The following is a 24,254-nucleotide window of genomic DNA, read 5'->3' as shown; positions in this document are numbered from 1 at the left end:
TTGTAGATTATCATGTTAACACTGGGACAGAAACTTTTACAAAAAAAATAATAAAAAAGAACTTTCAAAAAGTAGTAGGGCAAAGGGGCAGGTGCTTTAGCACCACCATGTCCCTATCTGTGCACACCTACAGTATGATGGTGTGTTCCATTATATGTCACATTTTCCCCCAGGGCTTTTTAGCCAACTGTAGACAACCTCTAGGGGGAGCCACATGTCTTTAAAAAGTAGCGCCACTAGTTGTGAACCTCCTTGTTTTTATAAGGACATCATGTCCTTGCATCAACCCCTGGACCCACCACTTGCCTGTGTGTGCATAACACAAGTCTTACCAATAGCCCATATCTTTCCTCTGTGGTATGGAGATAGCTGTATGAAAAACAAACAAACAAACAAGCTAACAAACTGCACTGTTGTGTCCAAAACCCTGCTGTGGGCCTATGCAGTTTTTTTTGTGTGCAAAAGTATTGATCTGCACTCACTGCATTAAAATTTCAGATTTGTGCTGACAGTGCATTCATTTTGTAACACCCGAGACCGGTCTCGGTCTTGGTCTCGATACCCGCCAGCGGCCTTGACTACAATACATGTTTTCTTCATAAAGCTAGATTAGAGGTACATTCTCACCTATTCTGTAAATTGCATTTTGGCTACAGTGTTGCCTGGTGTTAAATCATAAAACTGTCGAGACAACATGAATGACTGAAAGGACAGTATTAGTCAAATTTATAGTTAAAGGCCTTGCCTTGGGAGGTTATATTTAGAAGTGTTTGTATTGTCAAATCAATAGTGACCTGAATGTAGTTGTTATGTTGACACAAATAACACTCAGGCTCAGTACAGCATGTTGTTTTGGAGACTATTTTTTTTTTTTTTTAAGATGGCAAACTTAATCGAGGAAATGTATTGTGCTGTGGTTGCTTTGGGATTCAGCGTGTATAGTTCCGCTTACCAGTGAGTACAGAAAGGGAATGGTCACCTGCCTCACTGTCACTCATTTTATTCCACGTTGCTGTTGTGGAATGTGTGTGCCGGATGTTTAGACTGTAGTGTACACAACACAGTATGATGAGGTAATACAATCCAAAACATAGCCTAAATAAAAATCAGGGTTTTTTTCTTTTGTTCACGAGATAACAACAACCACTTCAAATGAAAACACGAAAAATGTATTTATAATGGAGGACGGAGTGGAGTGAGCTATTTTGGTCTTGAGCTTCAAGGGCATTTTTGTCCACCAGTTGGCTCAGCTGTCGCGTAGCAAAGGCCTCCCAGATATGTAGTAGCCTATCTATGTCATATACCTATCTATAAAGAGCTCCTAAAGCAGGAATATGCCCTAATAACTACAACACACTGTTTGAGAGCGGGAGGGATTTTTACACGTTTCCCTTTCCCCACTTGTGAGTGAGGTGCGCTCTGCTGGCTTTTGAGAGGGAGGTGGGCCGGCCTGGCAGGGAAGAGTCAGGGCCGCTGACAGCTTTGGCTGGGCCCGGGACAAACACATCTGAAAGGGCCCCAAACCCAATCAATACAATGCAATGAGGATCCAATTATGGGCCCGGGACAAGTGACCCCTTTGTCCCCCCCTGTCAGCTTCCCAGGGTAGAGTAACCGAGAAGAGGAAATAGAGGATCGCATGTCTATATTCTCCCTGCCAGTCAGAGCCGCACACGCACAGCTGCCCCTGTCACTCAGCCTAGAGGTCGTTTCAGTATTTTGCCAGTACTCTTCAAGCATGCTAGCTGAAGAAAACAGCCAACCATGAACCTCCCAGTTGGTCTGATTGCGATATTTATCCTGGTATCAGGTATAGTAAAAACTTTTAGTACATTTTTATGGCATGAGTTAATAAAGGGGGATACACTTTATTATCTGATTATGGGATGCATTGGAAACGTTGAGGTCTTTGTGGAGGACACGAATGACTATCAAGCTACTGAATATGGAGACCCTTCAGTATTTGTGGACTTTAAACACTTTGTGCTAGTGGCCTTTTGACCTCTTTCACAGGCAGTGTATAGCCTCTTACAGCTACTGTATACACAAGTGATGGCTTAGAATATTGGGAATGCCGAACACTACAGGTTGTGTTTTTAAGGTAAAGCTAAGGGCCTGATATTGCAAACTGTCCTTTGTTTAGTGCTGGTAGACTGTATCATAGTACACAGGAGAGCAGATGCAATGCAAGCAGATTATGAAGTATGTACCATGAGATTGTACAAGATAATTGAGAGATGAGATGATTGAGTACGATATGATCCAATAGAAATTACTTTATGCTATTGTAATACTAATGAATAAAGCATAACATTCAACTGAAGAATCTGCACCTTATACAGTATATAATGTGGTGGCTGAACTCAAGTCTATCCTTTAATGGGCCAGCACTTTTATAACAGTTTACAAACACTGTGTGAAGCCTGCCCCCAGCTATTGACTTTTCATAAAAAGGAATACAACATAGCAAGGTCTAATGTGCCCCCATGGCTTTGTGTTTGAACCTACAAACACCTTTTCCCAAAGCAGTGTGAGACTTCTCCCTGTGCTATGAAAGCACTGCATGTGATATTCTGATGTTCTGATGAATACTTTTGAATACTTTTACCATGCCTTTGCACTTTACCCTTCGCACTTTTATACTGCATCTAAACTACAGGACACAGCCTATACAACCACTGATTGTACTCTATGCTGCTGTGTGTGTGTGTGCGTGCGTGTGTGTGTGTGTGTGTGTGTGTGTGTGTGATTTTTGTCAATGTCTTATAGTGACAATTAAGTACACTTAACTTGACTTGACTTGACTTCTGATGATCTAGAATGCCAGGGGCGGAATGAAGAGGAGCGTCTCATCAATTACTTGTTCAAGGAGCGCGGCTACAACAAGGAGCTTCGACCGGTTGAAAAGAAAGATGACGTGGTCCAAGTGGACCTGAGCATGACACTCTCAAACCTTATTTCACTGGTAAGCCACAACAAGGCCCTGAGTCTTGTTTGAGTCCTGTACGACTGTACTTGTGTATGAAACGTATTTCTTGTAGATGTAGTATGATGTTCATTATGTTATGTTACTGTATATCAAATCTTCAAGTTTATTTGGTCTCAGATATATTAAAGTTTTTATATTTACCTAAAAGATAAAAACTTGTACATGTCTGAAACAAGAAACCTGAAGACTTCTTATTTACTGTACTTTATATATATGCGGATGTTATCTAATACCCTGCTGCAATCTCTGACCATAGAAATGGTATGTTTATTGTAGAAAGAAGTAGATGAAACACTCCTGACCAATGTGTGGATTGAGCATGTGAGTAACCAACATCATCCTCTTCTCCTTATGTGTTGTATAAATGAAGGAATGACAGTATATACTTTACAGCTGTATGACAGTTGTCCTGCAGTTTATGAGGGAGAGAAGACATGGTCCACTTTTAACAGGAGAATTGTCGAAAATATGTACAAGTGTCATATTCTGCATTTCTGTATTGGTATGTTGTTCTCTAACACAAAATTCTCGCTATTCCTTTTTGGAAACAAATCCCATTCCATTCCCATGCATATGTAGCAGAGTGGAGGTTGGTAGGATTACTAACTTTTAAGCAATTAGGTTTTAAAAGGTGACTACGCCAGTCTCGTTAAGGGTGAGACAACCCAGATGTTAAAAATACAATTTTCCCCGACAGGTTCTAGATGACAAGGATGACACAGCTGTTGCACATACAATAGTTTTTATTTTCTTCTGCTTTCAGTCTTATTCGTTTTCAAAATGAGCAGGCAGTTCACTTGAGTCCATATACACAAACAGAGTCTTAACTCTACTGAAGTCAATACAGGTACATATCGTGAAACGGTGACGGCATAAGTGCGAGAGCACTGAGTAGGCCTAGTACAGGTAATTTACTGAGTGTGTTAACTACACACTGCACTGCGAATGCAAAATAACACTGCAATCAATCAAAACTGTACACACAAAACATAATCAAAATAAACAAAATAAGTCACAGCACACTGAAATGATTCGCAGTGAAGAGGTAGCCTATGTTTATCAAATCAGGCCTCTTGGCAGAGAGTTTACTATACCACTCAGGGGATCTACACCTCACCAATAAGTTTACACGATACTGCTACAAATCTCAACCGGCCAGTCCCCAATCACTCATCCCTTGTCTAAGGGGTGGGTGACTGGAGCTGACTGTGTCAGACCGTATGGCTGAAAGACGAAAGCGTCGCGCACCTGCGCAAAGGAACAACAACCTGCCACTAAAGGAGCTCGTGGTGGTAAAAAGGCAAAATAACAAACACAAACACCGGGAAAAGACGGCGGCGTCCCCCCACCCCAGCCAATTGACAATAATGTGCTCAACCTAGAAAGCACAAGACAGACTGGGTTAATGCCAGGGAAATGCCATTATCAATGAGCAAGGTGTGGCATGAAAGCCACAGGCACAGAGTGACGGTTAATTAGAAATTACCTTCAGTTGCAATTGGGAAGCACTGGACCGAGCTTGGAAGTCTACGGTTGACCCTTGCTTCACCATGCAATGCTGCAGTGAAACAACATCTCGTTAGCCACAGTACAAACATAATTGGCTATCGCCAGGTGCACACAGAAGGGCTTACCTTCGAGCCGGTTAGGCTACATGCGGCAACCTGGCGTCCGCATTTCAGCTGCGCTCTACGCGCTCCAGTGTGGGTCCAACACCCAACACGCCAACATCACCTACTTCACCCAGCGTACAGGGCTTCCCCAAGCGCCAACCGGTACTGAGGTTAGCCACACCTGGCTAACAGACAACATAGTAGGCAATTTATACTAACCGGAAGGGCTCCACCCTCGCCCACACGGGCAGCTGTTTTCAATTACAACATGCACACTAACAGGGGACCTAGTCCAACCTGTTACACATACTCTGTTGGGACATTCACAGGGGTGGACCGATCCCAGGCTTTCTTGGAATTCATCTGAGTTTGACGGGATAGCCGAGCTACGTCTGCCCCCTAGCATGGTCTGGCTTCCAGACATTGTTTTGGAGAACAAGTAAGTCGAGCAATAACACTACGTATAACAAATGCTTTCCTGTCTTTGTTTTTGCGAATTGGTTCAGCAATTCTCTTGTCAAATTGGTTTAGTAATTAGCACATTGGCTGACCTGTGCTATACAAACAGAGCTATTACATAAATCTGTACAATTGCACTTTTAATATACCCATCTAAAAACAACTATTTAAATGTACAACAATTCTAACCACAAGCAGCCATGGCTAAATAGTTAAGGAGATGGGCTTTAGATCAGAAGGGTTGCAGGTTCAATGTGATATAATGTAACAAGCAACAAAAGGCAGACTTTATATTATTTATTAGAAATACAGTCCATTTCCATACACTCATGACAATACTGCACTGCACTATACTGTTTGTTCTTCATCCTCCTCCTTCTTTGTAGCAATGATGCCCAATTCCAGGTGGCCTACTACTCCAACGTGGTGCTATATGAGAGCGGCTTCATATACTGGCTGCCCCCCGCTATATTCCGCAGCTCCTGCACCATCAACGTCAACTACTTCCCCTTTGACTGGCAAAACTGCACACTGAAGTTCAGGTAAGGCCCGAGTCTGATACAGCTTTTCCTGGATGGTGAAAATCACACGATGTTAACATCATTTGCAGGGCCGGATTAACGCACAGGCTTAAACCCAAGGGCCCCCACTTGCCTAATAGGGTAAAAGTTAAAATTAGCAGAATTTTGAAAAGATGCAGTAATATTGAAAAAATCATCTGTTGTGTCGAATGCAGTTGGTAGGTCAGGTCATGTTATCCCTAATTCTTAGCTCGTAACAATGACACCGTCTATGTACATTTGTTGTGAAAGTTGCCCTGCAGGGGGCCCCACAGCAACCTGTAGCCTAGGGCCCCCAGACCATCTTAACCCAGCCCTAATCATTTGAACATTTCTGGTCTTTTTAGTACAAGGGTCTTTTTTTTAAAATCGTGAGCAAATAGTTTCTTGAATTGTTTATTGTTGCCACCCTTTTAAGCACAGTACGTCATGATATGAGCGTGCTCTACACTATATCTTTCCATCTTTTGCACCCACACTGTTGAAAAAGCTGTTACTGATATTCCATTTTGTTTGTTTCAGCTCTTTGACCTATAACTCTAGAGAGATCAGTATGCATTTGAAAACAGATGCAGATGAAAATGGAAACAGTTTCACTGTGGAATGGATCGTCATCGACCCTGAAGGTTTCACAGGTATGTCCAGCTAATCAGGTACATGTTCAAAGAGTTAAGTTGAACTTCTTCTAGGTGTGTCTTTATTTTTTATTTTATTTTACCTTTATTTAACCAGGGAACAAAATCATATTAAGATAGAATTCTCTTTTTCATATGAGCCCTTGCCAAGGCAGCAGCACACATTACATTATCACAGACAGAACAAAGACAAAACAGAAAGGATTAAAATGGATGTAAAAATGAAGTTACGCAATAAAATGAATATACATAAAACAAGGTTAGAAATTAAAAACAAGTGCAGACAGATTTGAATGTGTTGTTAGGATATGATTTAAACTCATTTACAGACATAAAAACAGGCAACTTGAGAGATTTTAGAGCTGCACCAGATCCGAGATCCGGTTTGGATCCGAGATCCGGTTCCGGGTCCTGCAGGATAATCGGGTTTTTCACAGGATCCAGGTCCGACAGGATCTTAAGCAGGTACATAAAAATCAGAATCTGGTGCATCTCTAGTTTTAACGTAGCCTACGCTTTTCAGTCAGTCTTTCACAACTCCAATCGCTGCATGGCGTGAACGCCCTTTGGAAGCGGCCGTTGCAGGCACTGTGGCAGTAAGCCAATGAGTCTAAAAAATAGTTTGAGCCAACGTAATAAAAAGGGCCCACGTGTGCGAGTTGGCTATGTGTTTCAACCCTTTCGTAGGATCTGGTATCCGGTTCAAGATCCGGCAGGATCTTCAGCAGTGGATCCGATATCCGGCAGGATCCAAAAAATCAGGATCTGGTGCATCTCTAGTGATTTCTGAATCTCATTCCATGCAGTTGAGGCACAATAAATAATTATATTTGCTTACAAATCAATGTTGTGGATAACAAGACCTGGATGAATGAGAAACTTCATGACACTGAAGTTGACAAACAAAATTTCATTCGGGGGCCCTTCATACCACCACCTACTCAGCATCAGATACTTAATAATACTGTAGGAAAAAAATATGGAGCCCCACAGAAGAAAAGTTGGCAACCACTGCTATAGGATACACAGTGTGTGTAACAAACTGTAGCCTTCCTTCCTTGATCTTTGCTGCTCACAGGGGGCCCCTGGTGTCTTGGCGGCCCTAAGCCACTGCTTAGTTCGCTTATGCCTTGGGCCGACCCTTAATGGTTCATCACTTAACCATATTCTTGGAATACCCCACATGTGTTTGCAGAAAACGGCGAGTGGGAGATCATTCACCGGCCAGCGAAGAGGAACTCCTACAAGAGTATCCCACAAGAGAGCAACAAACACCAGGACGTCACCTTTTACCTCATCATCAAGCGCAAGCCCCTGTTCTACATCGTCAACATCATCATCCCGTGCGTCCTCATCTCCTTCATGGCCTCTCTGGTCTACTTCCTACCTGCTGACAGTGAGTGACCTAATGTTACATTACATTACATTATTACATTACACTTAGTGGACGCTTTTATCCAAAGCGACTTACAGTTATTGCAGGGTATTGGTTACAGTCCCTGAAGCAATGTGGGCACTTCAGCCATGCTAGTGATGTGATCCATCTAAGTGCAAAGTGGCTTTCAAAAGAGGACCTAAACATGCTAATGGTGACCCTGTGTATTCCCTTCCCTTGGCTATGTGGAGAGAAGATGACCCTGTCCTAAACATGCTAACAGGGACCCTGTGTATTGGCTAGGTGGAGAGAAGATGACCCTGTCCTAAACATGCTAACAGTGACCCTGTGTATTCCCTTCCCTTGGCTAGGTGGAGAGAAGATGACCCTGTCCTAAACATGCTAACAGGGACCCTGTGTATTGGCTAGGTGGAGAGAAGATGACCCTGTCCTAAACATGCTAACAGTGACCCTGTGTATTCCCTTCCCTTGGCTAGGTGGAGAGAAGATGACCCTGTCCTAAACATGCTAACAGTGACCCTGTGTATTCCCTTCCCTTGGCTAGGTGGAGAGAAGATGACCCTGTCTATCTCTGTGCTCCTGGCCCAGTCTGTGTTCCTGCTGCTGATCTCTCAACGGCTTCCTGAAACCTCCATGGCCGTCCCCTTGATCGTCAAGTAAGCAGATAGAATTGACTATATGTTGGCACTCGTTCCACAAATTCGTTACACCCATTTATACACAAATTCGTTAAACTCGTTCGCCCCTCTCATTTCACTTGAAAAACTTCAAAATAGATGAAGTGTGCCGACAAGACGTTTGCAATGGGGTCATTTCATGTGAAATCAGACACTTTGGGACCCGACCGACAGAGATTTCAATCATACTTGCTGTGCCTGTTTAATAGCATTTGTGTGAATCTGACACCAATATTAAGGGAGAAACAGACTAGCAAAGGTTTAAATATGAGGATAGGACACCATACATTCAGCCTTCATTATATCAGTCAGTGTAAGTCACAAAAAGATGTCTGAGGTGTTGTTTGAAAGCTCTTTTCTGGCTCTACAAATCATACAAACAGCATGGAATACAACAACCCCCAGATTATGATTTTTTTTTATTTTGTTGATGTCAGGTAGACTGTATGTTGGAACCTGTACCATGCTACTGGAATCAACTTCTACCTGCCTTACTGTATTGGTCATTAAACAATCTTTTATTAATTAATTACTTCATTCATTCATTCATTCATTCATTCATTCATTCATTCATGTATGTATGTTGTGCAGGTACCTGATGTTTATCATGGTGCTGGTCACAGTGGTGGTGCTAAACTGTGTCATCGTGCTGAATCTCCATTTCCGCACTCCCAGCACTCACATCATGACTGCATGGACCAAAGACGTAGGTGCACCACGCGCGCACGCACGCACACACGCACGCACGCACGCACACACACACACACACACACACAGGCAAATGACTGGTAAAATTATAACATTATTATCCAATATTGGTCAAAATATATAACCAAATAATTGTTGTGTGAACCACTCTGCTGCATACACACATAGGTTTTCCTTGTCATGATGTTCTGCTGTGCATGCACACTCATTCATACATACTGTACAGGCAAACACACACACACACACACACACACACACACACACACACACACACACTAACACTTGTTTCAAATGCTCTATCTATCCAGTTCTTCCTAGAGTGGCTGCCGCGGCTGCTGCGCATGTCTCGGCCAGCCGACAGTGAGCCCAAGTGGGACGGGGCGCTACCGAGGCGCTCCAGCTCCGTCGGCTACATCGCCAAGGCGGACGAGTACCACTGCGTCAAGTCCCGCAGCGAGCTCATGTTCGAGCAGCAGTCCCGGCGACACGGCATGGAGACACGCCCCACACCTGCCGGTAAGCGGGTGACATTTGTAACAAAAAATCTCATTAGGCTACACTTAGCTGACGATTTCATCCAACGTGTTTTACGGTCGTACTGGGCATTGGTTACAGTCCGTGGAATGGTGTGTGGTTACTAGGTACCTTTCTCAAGGGCACTTCAGCCATGGATGGAGGTATAGGATGGGTTGGGATGAAGGGTGGGATTCAAACGTGCAACCCTTTGATCTTAGTAAGACCACCTCTCTAACCAGTAGGTCATGGCTGCCCCTAAAATTAGTTTGTAGTTTAGTTTTAGTGTAGAAGTAGCTGCACTAAACAAATCCGAATACAGTATAGAGAAAGTAAGTACATTTGTAATAAAAGTAATGTAGTTTGTGTCAGGATAGAAGTGGATTTACCTAAAGAAATTAGACTAACCACTCAGTCACAATTACCCTTTTATTACCAGGAAACCAACCTTGTCATACCATGCGGTCCGTGTATATTTTCGTTCATTCATTATTCTATTTTGGATATCACACGCGAAAGGAATAAGGACTCGTTTATGATGATTTACGCTTGAATATCACTTATGAAATGGAACGAAGCGCCATATTTTGCTATTTTGTAGGTACTGAAAATGAAATGTTGAATCTTAGAAAAGAGAGAAAAGCAATAAAGAAAAATGTCCTTCTGAATTGCGTCTTTTGTTTATTCAGAATTCGGGTGACCTGAGAGTAAATCCTGGAAGGCTGGTTTAGCCTTCATTACATGGTTTCTTTGGAGGCAAACGGACTTTGCAGGCATTGTTGATGCAATATACAGAACGTTGCTACACTTCAACGATGTGGTCGATCTGTGATGACTGTGCGAGGAATTTGTGAGATGGTTGCGTGGGCTATCCATATCAAGCAAGCGCCACAAGCATGTGCATACGCGTCACCACCATTGAGTAGGGCGTCCTAGAGGAGGGTAGAAGAATGATTTACCGTCTATTTTTTTTTTTACTTAAACCTATCAACCAATTTAACTTTCGAAACAACATTTCATGTGCTTAGGCCTGGTCTTAACACTTGATTGTATTTGGCCATATAGCCTATTATAGCGTCCTAATCCAACAGAAGTGCAGCTGTGCGACCGGGACAGATATCTTCGATGGGAAGGGGTAGACCAACTGTCATCGAGAACATTGACAGTTCTTACGATCAGCATCAGTTTCACAGTTCATCTCAAGCCTTTAGGTGTATCTACCCGGACATATTGCTTTCCAACAATATCACTAATGTTCCAAATACACCAAAGCGAAATGTGTATTCAACATGCGTAAAACCCGGTATGGAGAGTGCGCGCTTCAGCTCATTACACTTGCCAGAATACGCAACAGTTTGCGTGAGAACACTGCTTTGGACCGTTTGCTCCCTTATGCATATTACTATGTGAAAGGGTATAATAGGTTATTGATTCCAGAGACTTTAGCCTTTATTTAGGCTATAAAGTTGAGTCCATAACATAAAGGGAACTTCATCTCTATTTTATAAGGCGGACGCACGCTCCAATACAGGCCTAACCATCACGCGTGCTGCGCATAGGCCTACTAGCCTGTACATCGCAAAAATGTTTTTCATCATTATATTATTTTTCTGTTGTGTCTCTGGCTCCAGCTACTGTTCTTTGTCTCGTTTGGTAGCTAGACCTTTTCTGATGCGTTTCAGACGGCAAACTTTCCTTCCGGGTAAACAGAGGGGGAGGGGTCAGTCAAATGAAATTCAATAAACGAATAGCCAAATATCACAAATTGAAAAACGATCAAAAATATTGTCATTTTTTATAATGCTATTATGGTATGAAGTAACACTTGCAGAAAACAAAATACAGCCATTTCTGCTTGTATTGCTTTAATCAAAACAAGAAGTTGCACCCTTTTTTGAATTTCATATTTCATTCCAAAATAGAATAATGAATGAACGAAAAAGTACACGGACCCCATGCTGTCTTTTCATTTTTGTTTTGGTTAAGTGACGTAAAGTAAAAGTAACTTAAAGTTTTGGTAAAGTAACGTTAAGGACTATACGTGTCATTAAATTAAATATGTGTTGACTTCCTGTTGAATGTTTCTGCAGTCTGCAAGTCGAACCTGGATGATGATGGTGAGGTGACACAACAGCTCTTCAGTGAGATTAAACCTGCTGTAGACGGAGCCAATTACATCGTCAAACACATGCACGACAAAAACGACTACAACGAGGTAAAACCTTTTTAAAAAAGAAAAGGAATCACTGTCTCAGGATAAATTTGACATTGTTGTTTCGTGTTTAGGTGACAACATGTGTTACACTGTAAAAAAATATATATTGTCTTGGTTGGTCATCTGACAATATGACAATTTGACTTGGCTATGATGACATGTTGTATTGTACTGGATGAGTAGCCCCTCAATCATGCTCTATATCAGTTCCTCTCTCCCAATGTGACCTCACTCCATATATTTCTTCTTATTACATTTTTCCACATATCCCCTGAGGTGTGCTCGCATACCTACTGGCACCCATGCCCTGGCTATCCATACCCTGGATGGAAACACTGGTGTAGACAACCAACACTCACCATTTTAAAAAATGTGTTGTTCATTGTCTTAACTCCACACAGGAAAAGGACAGCTGGAGTGGGATAGCCAGGACGGTGGATCGGCTCTGCTTCTTCCTGGTGACTCCGGTCATGACGCTTGGCACCATCATTATCTTCCTAATGGGCATCTACAACCATCCTCCCCCACTGCCCTTTGAAGGAGACCCCCACAACTACCTGGAATCCAACCCACGACTCATATGAGCATGCAACTGGGGGCGCTGTGCTGTGGTGTAGTAATGGGTTAGCACCCATTAGGGTTACCACCTCTGTCTGACAAAAAACCTGGACATTTCAAACTCATCTAACTTTTTGCTTGTATACAATGGCATCCTCTCAGTGTCCATGAAATACCTTTTTTTCTGGCACATCCCATTAAAAATCAGGACAATCAGGAAAAAACGGAACAGGTGGCAACACTAGCACCTATGCCATATGAGGCTATTTCCCATGGGGTCCTCCTATGTTCAAATCCAGTGTGGGTAATTTCCCCAGCCTACCCCTACTCTCATTAAACATGTACACTATATGCACAGAAAACTGGTCACTGGGGCAGGATACTTTCTGAGGAGTAATAATGTACCAGTCAAAGTGAAATAATGGTGCAATAAAGGTAACATATGGTATCACAAAGATCTCATAAAAATTACTCTCCCCCACTGAACTTTGAGTTTGCCAGCTGTCCCGTGACCCTCCACTGAGCTAAAGGCCTCGGTCGATAGTTCAGCAAGGCTTTGGGAGGGAGGTTTACTAATCTCATGTGAACAAACAACCCCTCCAGATGCATGTATTGCTGTGAATTAGGTTACTGATAACATTTATAGTTGGGGTGAGAATGGGAAAGCTGCATAGTTCAGGAAGGTGGAGAATGCATGCACATCAGTGGTACAGGTGCTGGACAAAATAGAGTAACTGAAATAAATGATGGAAGTCCGCAACACTGTTAATGCTCCCAGTGATTTATTTGCACGACGTTTCGGACCTTCGTCCTTTCTCAAGTGCAGCTGCATAGTTGCCTACCAATTGACTTACAGGTTTCTGTTGCAGGAAAAAAAAAAAACCCTAAATGCCAGCCTTTCTTTTTTTGTTGTCATTTGTCTGTTTGATGAGGTAGCCTATATAGGCCTACGTACATTAAAATGGTGGTTATTTCTGAAAATATGGGATTTCTAAGAGCAAAACAAATATTTTGTGTGCGATGTGCAATTAACCAAATAATTTATTTGTTATGTTGTTTGGGTTTAAAAACTGTAGAAAGAATGTTTGGTCTTGCCATATTAGTCTGTGTCTAGAGATTCATTTTATACACAAAATAAACGTCTTTCTTATTAGAATAAAGGAAGTCCCTTGTTTCATTCGATGTCTGCTCAGCCTACTATTGGGCCTACTCATCATCTATGATCAACCATTAAAAAATTGTAAGTCGTAGGCCTAGGCCTACTGTGTGCTTTTCCCCCTTTAGTTCTACAGATACATCATTTTGATGGCCTACTGACTGATTTTCAAATGCACACCCACCCCATGCCATATTAATGTTTTTCATGCAGAACATCTTCCAAGCAGTATATGCAATGGTTTACTGCTTTGTTACTGTAGATCTGTAGCTCTGATCTGGCTTTGTTGTAGGGTACAGATTCGTAGTCGATGCGGTTTTTTAAACCGCATAGTTTGTCCCTTTTCGGTCCCAGTAACCTACGACGTCATCAACTTGCGTCTGTCAAAACCAGGCGCCGTCCAATGTGAGGGAGGTTTCAGTGGATCTCTGACCTTCGGTAATATTTTAGTCATTTATTTTACACTAATACATTATTAGGTTATGATTAACATTACTAACACATTCTTGGCAATAGCAGAAATTCTTACGGAACGGTGGTTGAACATCACAAGGAAGACTTCTTAGCTGTCTTGCCTAGCGCTGTTCGATTTCACATTCCCACAATAAATAACGACATTCATACATAATGCACCTTTTAAGAGGTTTACACAGTGTATGCATCTCTGTATATCGTGTTTTACAAGACAGTAGTGCAGTGTTGCAATATACTTTAATACTTACCGAATGTAAATCAATGGTTTGTGTGTGCTCTGGTCCATCGATGTTGTGCATTTAGTTTGTATCTCTAACCACTAAACCTGGAAAATCTCTGTCTTCGGTGTGTTTCTAGGCTTTCGTCTACTTTGGGGATGTCTGGGAAACAGGCATATGTCCATGCACAATGGATAATTGGAAGGGTAATCGGTACTAAAATGCGAAAAACCGCAAAGGTGCGAGTGACGAGGCTTGTTTTAGATCCGTATCTTCTGAAGGTGAGTGAAATCTCTAGAGCTAAAGACGTTCACCGAACACTACAATTAGATAAACTTTTTTGGACCTTTCAAAAGTTATACAGGACTTTGAGCTAAAACAACAACACAGCTACTGGATTTAGTCCAGCCTAGATCTTACAGTTAACAGACTTCTTCCTTCATGCTTGATGCTCACTATTTCGTCACTAGTTGTTATTACACAAATAATTATATTAAATTCTACAATATATAAAAGGGCATGGCATATATGCCATTTGTTGATATATTACCTCAAAAGGGCTGGTCAGAGACTGCATATGTAGGCCATACCAATTTGAATAGTTTCTTTAACAGTTTCGTAATCTTCAATTCAACGTGCAAACCGTTTCCACACTTAAATATTCAACCTAATAAAGACAAATTTGCCTGCATGCATTATGAACCAAAGTGTCCATAGGGGAAAAAATGTCCATGGACATGTACTGGTAATGCAATGCCTAACACACAATTCAAATGTTGCACCCAGTTGATGTCATTTTTATGTAAACAGTTCTGACAATGCTCAGGCAAGATTGTACCTAATGAAAGAAGAAAAATCCGCACTCACAAACTAAGTCTCATTATTTATTTATAGATTACCACCATGTCCAAAAGCAAACGCGTTTCGGCTATCAAGCCCTCATCAGTGCCTGGAAGTGCAGATTGTTCTTCTTTCAGTTGATACCTTTTATCGCGCACCCAAAGACGTTCATTTTTTCCAAGAAGTTGAGCGCGTCTTCTGACAAAACTTGAAGATTGTACCTAAGAAATCATGTTATTGTACCTGAAGCTAGACCCTCTTGATGGCTCTGATAATTTGTCTTGATCACAAACATTCACTGGATGCTGCAATAACCTAACAAAATGCATCCTCGTTTTGTTTCCCTGTACAGTACTACAACAAACGGAAGACCTATTTTGCGCATGACGCTCTGGAGCAGAGCACTGTGGGAGACATAGTTCTTCTGAAGGCTTTGCCTGAGAGGAGAACGAAGCACGTAAGACACGAACTGGCAGAGGTTGTGTACAAAGTTGGCAACGTTGTTGACCCATTGACGGGCAAGAAAGTGGCGGGCAGCAAGTTCTTGGAACCCCTGACAGAATCTGCAGAACTGACGGAGGAATCGTTGACAGAGAAGATAAAAGAACTGAATATTACAGCCTCGACCAGTGCAACCTCTTGACCTTTTTTTTCTATATTACTGTGAAATTGTGTATAATGCATTCATTGTCTTTGTGTCATTAAATGATGTTTCAATTGGACATTCACTGTCTGGAGGTTGTTTTTTACATCCATATACACACTAATAACAGTTGTGATCTTTCATTCAAGGTAATAGGCCAGTAGAGTGGCAGTTGTTAAGTATAAACAATGAATCAAGAATATATTCAGGTGGGAAGCTTGGAGCACAGTTGAATATTATTGGCAGTACTTGGTTATCAGTCATGACTTTTTTTTCTGCTGTTTGACCATACTGAGAAATGTATTCTATGCTGTAATTCACCTTTCAACATGGCTGGGAGAGACATTCAGAATTCAGCCAGCAGAGGGTGCTGTTGTCAAGTTGTGGCATATAAATAATCATGGTACAGTGCATCGTTGCCTATGTTTCCTTAGACCAGAGGTTCCCAAACTTTACCATGACAAGGCCCCCCATATACCAATAGATTCCACCCAAGGCACCCCCTGACATGAGTTTTTTGTACACCCATTTTTACAACTGAAGGAATTTGGTGCATTCCTAGCCTGTAGTAGGCTACTAAGCACAATACAATTATAAACATTGTAAAGAAGAAAATGATTCCACTGGAATTGTTTAGCTTATTTTGGCCTATTTTAACTACTTAAGTTATTCAATTTATTAAATTATTCATTTTATATCACTATTTTTCCTGCCAACTTGCCGCGGCCCCCCTGGCATACCCTCCCGCCCCCAGGGGTCTCTGGCCCCCACTCTGACAACCAATGCCTTAGACTGTGTACAACAGTCAGGTTGAACACTGGAACTTAACAGTTATTCTGTTTTTTTTTTGTTTTTTTTTTTTTTTTAGCTGTTTTTGGTGTATTTTTAGACCTCAATTCCCATGAATATGCATAGTCCTTAGTACTAAATAAAAAAATGAAACGATAACAAACCTACTTTAGAATAAACAATTTAACATCATGTTTTGAAGTGGAAAGCTGGATCATATGTAAACCCACAGCATGATCCGTTCCTTTGATATGGATTTTGTCTTTTGTTATAGCTGTTAGGTGGCGGTTGTTTGAAGTTAAAAGCAGAATGCGCATTGCATTATTATCGACTAATTTTCCTTTCACTGCCTGAACAAAGTTGTCCCAGCACAATGCATCTATTATCAACGCCTTATTAATAATGTTCCTCGGCCTCATCTGTGTCACACAGCTTTCATATTGTGCTGTCTGCAATGTGGGCATTGTTCACTTTTAAGCAGAAGTGGGGTAATTAATTGATTTCATTTCTGGTGTGTTCCTAAGCCATTCACAGGGGAGAACATAGCCTTCTCTGCCGCCTCTATGCTCTCTCATGGGCCCACCTTTCTTTCATCTCTCTCTCTCTCTCTCTCTCTCTCTCTCTCTCTCTCTCTCTCTCTCTCTCTCTCTCTCTCTCTCTCTCTCTCTCTCTCTCTCTCTCTCTCTCCTACTCTCTCTCTCTCTCTCTCTCTCTCTCTCTCTCTCTCTCTCTCTCTCTCTCTCTCTAATATCTCTACTATTCCGTCTTCAAAGCCAAGGAGTATCTGCGAGGGGGGAAAATATAAAGTAAAATGAAAGAAAAGAAACGGAGGACCGTGTGGACTGATAACTGAAGTTCTGTTTGAGACTTTGACGTTAGGCTCTTAGGGGGCCTGTACACACACGCACACATACGCACACACACGCACACACACACACACATCAGCCTACTACCACCACCTCCATGGATGCGGCTTTTTTTCAAGGGTCTCTTCCTTTGAGGAAGACACAAGTTAGTTACCCTGTCAACTGTTCAACAAAGACACTTTTGCACACCTCTGTAGTTACCCTGTCAACACATTTCAGGTAAAGGATATACATTTAAAATGTGGGTTAGAAATGTTGGGACTGTACAAGTTACTATAAATGGTGCCCTTATTTTAGAGACAATTTCACAAAAAAAGACTGGGGAAATTAATTTACAGTTTTTCTCGAATGCTTGCACACAATTTCTGGTACTTCACACACAATTCTCGGAACATCTCACCAATTTCCCAACTCCCCTAACCAATGTCACTGAACACACTAAACACAATTCCTTCTTTACACTCACATTTCAGTTTTAAAACACACTTTTCAAACCACTACACACAATTCTCTGGATTACACACATTTTTCATGAAGAAAAACCCTGGTTGTCGCATTGAACACACTGTCATTCAAAATACTAAAATCAACTGCCATACTTAGTTCACTTCCAAATCACATGGGCAAACTCTTCATACCGGTTTACAATCTGAAATCATTACCCCATAAGGCCACACATTGCATGTCATATTGATGAAAAATGAGTGGATGCAAGGAGAAAACACATTTGTTTAGTTTTTGAACTCAAAAATCTGTTATACAAGACATCACTTTCATGTGGTTACCCAATATTTTACAATAAATTTGTGCAATTTTTTAAATGTCAGAAAAATGTGTAAAATACACATCTGTGTACTCCGAGTCTAAAAACAATATTTCAGTATTTTACTACAGAAAAATACCCTCTTTAGTAAGTAGAACACTGAAGAAAATAAGTTTCTACTGTGTTTCAGGTTGAGTATAGAGTTTTACCTTGTGCATATTAGTGTTCAATGGCTCACATAAGAGTGTATTAAAATGACTGCTTGTGTGTGTCATTTGAGAACAAAATTACCTTTTTAGAATAGAGTACATTGTTTTGAGACAAGACGTGCATTTTTCAGAGGTAGTGAGGAGTTTTGCCCGTTGTTTGTGAGGTTTGGAGATTTGTGTTTAGAGTTTTGAGAATTCGACAACTGATTCCGAAAAATGTGTGTAAGCAATCGAGAAAAACTGTAAAGACTTCTTGCCCAGGAAAAACTCTTACCTCATTGGCAGTTTAATTTGTTTGTAAATCATGATTTTAAATTATTTGTGAATTACCCCCTCATTTCCCCACATTTTTGCAAGTTACATGGTGCACCGGGACCAAATTCTGCCCGGGACAATTGACCTATTTGTCGATTCCTAGCAACTGCCATGGTTGCAGCAGCAGCGAACATCTTATACATGCTTTTTTTGTTTATAAACACGGTGATGTGAGGAGGGGCAAGACACTGGCAGCCAACCATGTGAGCTAATTTTTTGACCGACAGCGGTTTCCAACAATCAGAGGTTGAGTTGTGCGCAGCCAGGGTCGCTCAGCCAGGGGAAATGTATTGAACCCATGTATTGTAGACTAATATAGGCTACATCAAACCCCATCTACTCAATGCAAAGGAGTGTGCTGAAGTTCAGTCTCCTAAGGGGGCGTTGTCCCCTCCTTCTTGCATAAGATGTGCACTATCTACTATCTCACAATCTACTAAGGGAACTCCATTTATCAGAGGCGGACTTTCCATTAGGCAAACCTAGGCAATTGCCTAGGGCCCCGTCCAAATCTAGACTCTATACGGGCCCCAACTGTCACACCAGTTGCAGTAAACATACAAAAAGTAGGCATTTCCACTTATGCAAAGTAATCGAAGATATATATGAGACAAAACACTTAAATAGCACCAAAACACAGAATTTTATGTCTATATAATGACTTTTGATGGCCCCATGTCGATATTTCGCCTAGGGCCTCAAAAATCCACCCCTGCATTTATTCTCAACCTAAAGTCTCCTAAAGGTCTCCTAACCTAAGGTCTCCTCAAGGGGCATTCAGCTGGCATCACATGGATCCCCCAAAAGTACAAGCTTGATTTATCATACTATAGCAGCAGCTGCAGCAGTCTCCTCTGACCACGGTTGCCAGATGAGACAGATGATTTCCAGCCCAGAAAATACTCAAAACCCGTCTGGAAGCACTAAATCCCACCAAATTTGAACTAAATCCTTTTTGTTTCTAGGGCCATAAATCTGCAGAAAAACACGCCCAAAATGCCCTTTTAGCCTTTTTTACACGCGGGTGGTCATCCTAAACAGCCCAGTTCAGTTGGGCAGGAAACCGCCCAATCTGGCAACACTGCCTCTGACAGCCCTGCTGTGCAGCTGGCTGGCCTCAGCGAAGCATCCAGGAAGAGTGGATGGCCCGCCTGCTTGGTATTCACCCTGGCCTGTCACTGTGCCTGCCTTGGCACCTCTGAGGCTGAGTAGGGATTCACTTACGCTATCCGTCAGAAACAGATACAGAGAGAGAGAGAGACACACACATACAAACACACACACACACACACACACACACACACACACACACACACACACACACACACACACACACACACACACACACACACACACACACACACACACACACACACACAAAGAGAGAGAGAGAGAGTACAGAGAGGGAACACAAAGACAGAACAAGAGGGAGGCAAAGAGAGAGAGGGAGAGAGGGAGAGGGAGAGGGATAGGTGGCTGCAGCCTCAGCCTTATCATACTCACAGTCGTCACTCATGCATACACCTTTTTTTCGGCCTCCCATCCTATCTGCACTCTTCCAGTCTTCCATTTCGTCCTTGGCCCGAGGCACTTTTCTTTTCAACACTTTTCTAGGAATCACTGAAAACTCTGCAGATGTAGTAGGCGCATAAAAGAACAACTATATAAAAGTTCATATTATGCTACTCAGTAGAGACCTCCTACTGTATTTCGTAAAATGTGTGGGCACTTTTCAACACTTTTCTTAAGCCTAAAAACCTTGAAGTTGTGGATAATGGATACAAAATGCATTCACGATATAGACTATTTTTGTAAGTAAACATGAGGGTATTTGTTTGATTAAGCCAGCTGTTCTGAAACATGTGGTGAGTTTTTCTGGCCCGTGATGCAGCATTGCACCTTCACACAAAAGACAATGCGGTTAAGACATTCCAGTAATCTGGTTGTAGTGTGCAGTGCTAACCTGCAGGAGGCAGCAGTGGAGCACAAAGACCTGACTTGCACTGATGGCACGAATACATCATTTACTCCTATGACTGAGGGCATGGCATGGCATGTGTGTTTATATGTATATGACTGAGAACATTATTCATTAGCAAGAATGTTGGTGAGAAACAGTATTTGCGATTAGAATCTAATGTAAAAGATACAAATATAGAATGTTTTTATTGCTCCATACACATATGAGAATAATAACTTCATAACTGAAGTTGTATAGCTCAAGTCATGCACTATGTAGGTCAATATGCTTATGTACTGTACAATGTACACTGCACCATGTAAACTATGCATATGTAGTACAATGAACTACTAGACCCTACACATACATTGTAGCCTGTAGTATGTATGTGCATGAGTTATAAAAGGGTAATGCTGCATGGTTTTATTTTTTTGTGGCTGACAATGTACACTGTATGTCTTTGAGTCTACAGTTCACATCTCTCGAGTGATGTATCTGTCTTAAAAATGCACGAGACTGTAACAGCTATAGCCACAGGGTATATTCAGTGAGAAAATATAAGATATGCAGAGCAAAGGACTTGTTGAATCAAGCAGTGTATGGATTTGAAATAGATAGAGATTTAAAAAAAAAAAAAAACCTGGAGCCAATTGGAGCCAATTTTGGTCCCCTAGGGGAAATTCTTTCACTGCACTTTATCCCATTTGGACTAGTGAATCACAATGAAGTACACACACTAGTCCGTAGCAGTGGGCTGCCTGCTAAGCGGTGCCCGGGGAGATTGGTCCTACCGTGGGCGACCGGGAATCGAGTCTTGCCCAGGTCCTTTGTCGACCCTTCCCCATCTCTCTCTCCATTCACTTCCTGTCTGCCTCTCCTACTTTCCTATCTTCAATAAGGTCAAAAAGACCAGAACAATCTTTAAAAAAAGAAAGAGCGAGAGAATGTAATTGAAGTCAGGTGTTTTCAGACAGGGCACATTAATGACACAGAGTAAATTACTTTTTTATTTCAGAGAGGATACACTGGAAATACACAGATGATTCTCACACCAATGGAGGAGAAATGGATTTCTGTTTTTATTATATTATTAAAAGGGATTATTTCTCTATATCCCCTCATTTTATATGCCTTTATTAGAGACGGAATTCGATTTGTCAAGCCAAGCATGACACACACACACACACACACACACACACACACACACACACACACACACACACACACACACACACACACACACACACACACACACACACACACACACACACACACACACACACACAGAGAGAGAGAGAGAGAGAGAGAGAGAGAGAGAGAGAGAGAGAGAGAGAGAGAGAGAGAGAGAGAGAGAGAGAGAGAGATTGCCTTTCTTTAAATCCTCTTGCTTGTTAGAGATGCCATCGGTATGAAACATGAACAGCCAGATAGTTAATCCTTGAGAATGCTTATAGGGTCTTCTGTGATGTGTGATAACTTGCAGAGGTGAGATAATGGCACACCAGGGAAGCTGACAGGGTGTAGTCTGTCCTCATTACACTGTATGTATAGGATGGGGGGGGGTGCTTTCAGATGACTTTGTCCTGGGCCTGCCTAAAGTTGTCAGTGGCCCTCATGTCATGTACCATCACTGCCAGGTCATTGGTATGCTGTGCTGCAGGAGAGGGATGCCTGGCCCTGCCATGGCTCAAACAGCTGGGCACTGCACTGTCACGCCAGGGACCCGGGTTTCATTCTGCCCCTGAACCTCTCTCTCTCCCCTCTCTCTCTCCCACTCACTTCCTGTCACCATCTCAAGCTGTCCTATCAAATAAATGTATAACAAGAGAGGGATGCCTATAGGCTATTGCGCCTTGTTGCTGTAGAGCCCCTAAAAGTTCTCTGATGCACTCTGAGATTTTCTAAGAGGTTCCTCGGAGAACCATTATGGGTTCCTCCATATGCAAGCTGAACAACACATAATGATTCTTTGAATAGGCCTTCAATTGTCACTGTGGAAGAATGTAAGAGTTCTGTGAGGAACCCTGGCATTTTGTTAGAAATGTTTAGGTTCCTCGGAGAACCTTTGGTGTTCCTTGGAGAACCTTTGGTGTTCCTCAGAGAACCTTTGGGTTCCCCATGAACCATGTGAGTGTTCCTTGAGGAACATTTTGAGGAAGCCGCCCTCTGCAAGACAAGAGAAGTAAGTTCAATACATCAATTACCTCTCTTGTTCTCTCTCCTCGGGCAATTTATCTCGTTCTCACTGTCAGTTCACCTCTTCTTCTTTGCTTCTGCTGTATCTCATCCACCTCTCCCTCCATCCCTCCACCTCAATCCTCCATCCTTTCACTTCACCACCTCCACCTATTTTCTTGCCCTTGTCCTGTCCTGTCCTGTCCTCTTCCTTCATCCTCCTCTCTCCTAATCTCTCATCCATCCGCTCCCATTTATATCTGTAAAACACTCGGCCGGCTCCGGGGGAAGTGACAGTGGACATGGGGATTGTATTGACAGGCCGAGAGCCGGCCATTCGCACAGAGTTATTGTAGCTCATCACCTCCGGCAGAGTAGGGGGAGAGAGAGAGAGAGAGAGAGAGAGAGAGAGAGAGAGAGAGAGAGAGAGAAACAGAGAGAGAAACAGAGAGAGAAACAGAGACACACAGAGAGAGAGACAGAGACAGAGAGAGAGACAGAGAGACAAAGACAGAGAGACACCGACTGAGCGAGAGAGAGAGAGAGAGAGAGAGAGAGAGAGAGAGAGAGAGAGAGAGAGAGAGCAACAGAGAAAGGGAGAGCAAAAGTAAGAAAGAAAGTAAGAGAGTGAGAGGCAGAGAGAGATAATAGAAGAGTGAGAGAAAGAAAGGAGAGAGAATGAAATATGAAAAGAGAAAGACAAAGCAAGAGAGGGAGAGGAGTAAAAAAAAAAAAAAGGGAGACAGAAACAGAGATAGTGTGTGAGAGATGATGAGGTCTGGCCCCTACTCCGCTCATTACTCTCTCACAGGAGTCGATGATCCCTCTCCTCTTCTCCTCTCTCTCTCTCTCTCTCTCTCTCTCTCTCTCTCTCTCTCTCTCTCTCAGGCCAGTGAAGACCAGGCCAGGCCAGGGCAGGGCAGGGCAGTTCAGGGGTGGGTAATCCCGGACCATGTCGGAGTCGAAGTTGAACGGCTGTATTGGCTCTGTCATCNCCCCCCCCAGCTCCAATAATTCATCCTAATTAGCTCGTCTATCTGGCCGGGAAGAGAAAGGTTGCCTAATTACCATCAGCTTTTTTTTTAAATGGCTTGTAGTGGAACAAATATGTGGTCTGACCTTTTCGACTCGGAGGGCAGTTTATGCTGTCTGTGGTGCAGACAGGGCCGCTGTTAAGGTTTTGGAGGCCCTAACTATAACCGGTCATGAGGCCCCACGTTTTTTAGTCAATCTCAAATTTAGGAGGCCCCTATTTTGGGGGCCAAGTGGTTGAGGCCCTAAACGCTCTGCTTACTCTGCTTATGCCTAGCGACGGCCCTGGGTGCAGATGAGGTGTGTCAGTGATTGGGTGGTTGGCTCAGGCGCGGTGATGCAAGCAATGCAATACAGTACAATAGTAGCCTGCAGTACAACAGTCTTGCAGGCTAATGAAAGGCAGCCCTTTCTTTGGCTCACAGAACCTCAGTGTACTGAAGCGCCCAGGGCTGGACTGGCCATCTGGCATAGTGGGCATTTCATAGTGG

General features: G+C 42.5%; 1 protein-coding gene across 1 annotated transcript; it reads left to right on the top strand.

The window, feature by feature from the left end:
* Positions 1-1,706: 1,706 nt before the first annotated feature.
* LOC134455815 (acetylcholine receptor subunit delta-like) lies at positions 1,707-13,463 on the top strand. The gene is made up of 12 exons (XM_063207145.1): positions 1,707-1,810; positions 2,820-2,965; positions 3,266-3,310; positions 4,932-5,041; positions 5,448-5,603; positions 6,144-6,256; positions 7,452-7,652; positions 8,197-8,308; positions 8,921-9,035; positions 9,346-9,553; positions 11,641-11,765; positions 12,167-13,463. The coding sequence occupies exons 1-12, from the start codon at positions 1,765-1,767 to the stop codon at positions 12,347-12,349; spliced, it is 1,560 nt and encodes a 519-aa protein (XP_063063215.1). The 5' UTR covers positions 1,707-1,764; the 3' UTR covers positions 12,350-13,463.
* The last annotated feature ends 10,791 nt before the right edge of the window (positions 13,464-24,254 follow it).

The sequence above is a fragment of the Engraulis encrasicolus genome, chromosome 9 (assembly GCF_034702125.1).
Source record: "Engraulis encrasicolus isolate BLACKSEA-1 chromosome 9, IST_EnEncr_1.0, whole genome shotgun sequence".
In the NCBI taxonomy this organism is placed as follows: Eukaryota; Metazoa; Chordata; class Actinopteri; order Clupeiformes; family Engraulidae; genus Engraulis; species Engraulis encrasicolus.
Note: the sequence above shows the minus strand (reverse complement) of the source record. Positions and strands in the feature narration are given on the sequence as shown.

Bases quoted from the DNA above. Each gene is read 5' to 3' on its own strand.
- LOC134455815 (XM_063207145.1), top strand. From the start codon at position 1,765: ATGAACCTCCCAGTTGGTCTGATTGCGATATTTATCCTGGTATCAG. The intron at 1,811-2,819 runs GTATAGTAAAAA...CTGATGATCTAG, and splicing joins GATATTTATCCTGGTATCAG to AATGCCAGGGGCGGAATGAA. The intron at 5,042-5,447 runs GTAAGTCGAGCA...CCTTCTTTGTAG, and splicing joins GACATTGTTTTGGAGAACAA to CAATGATGCCCAATTCCAGG.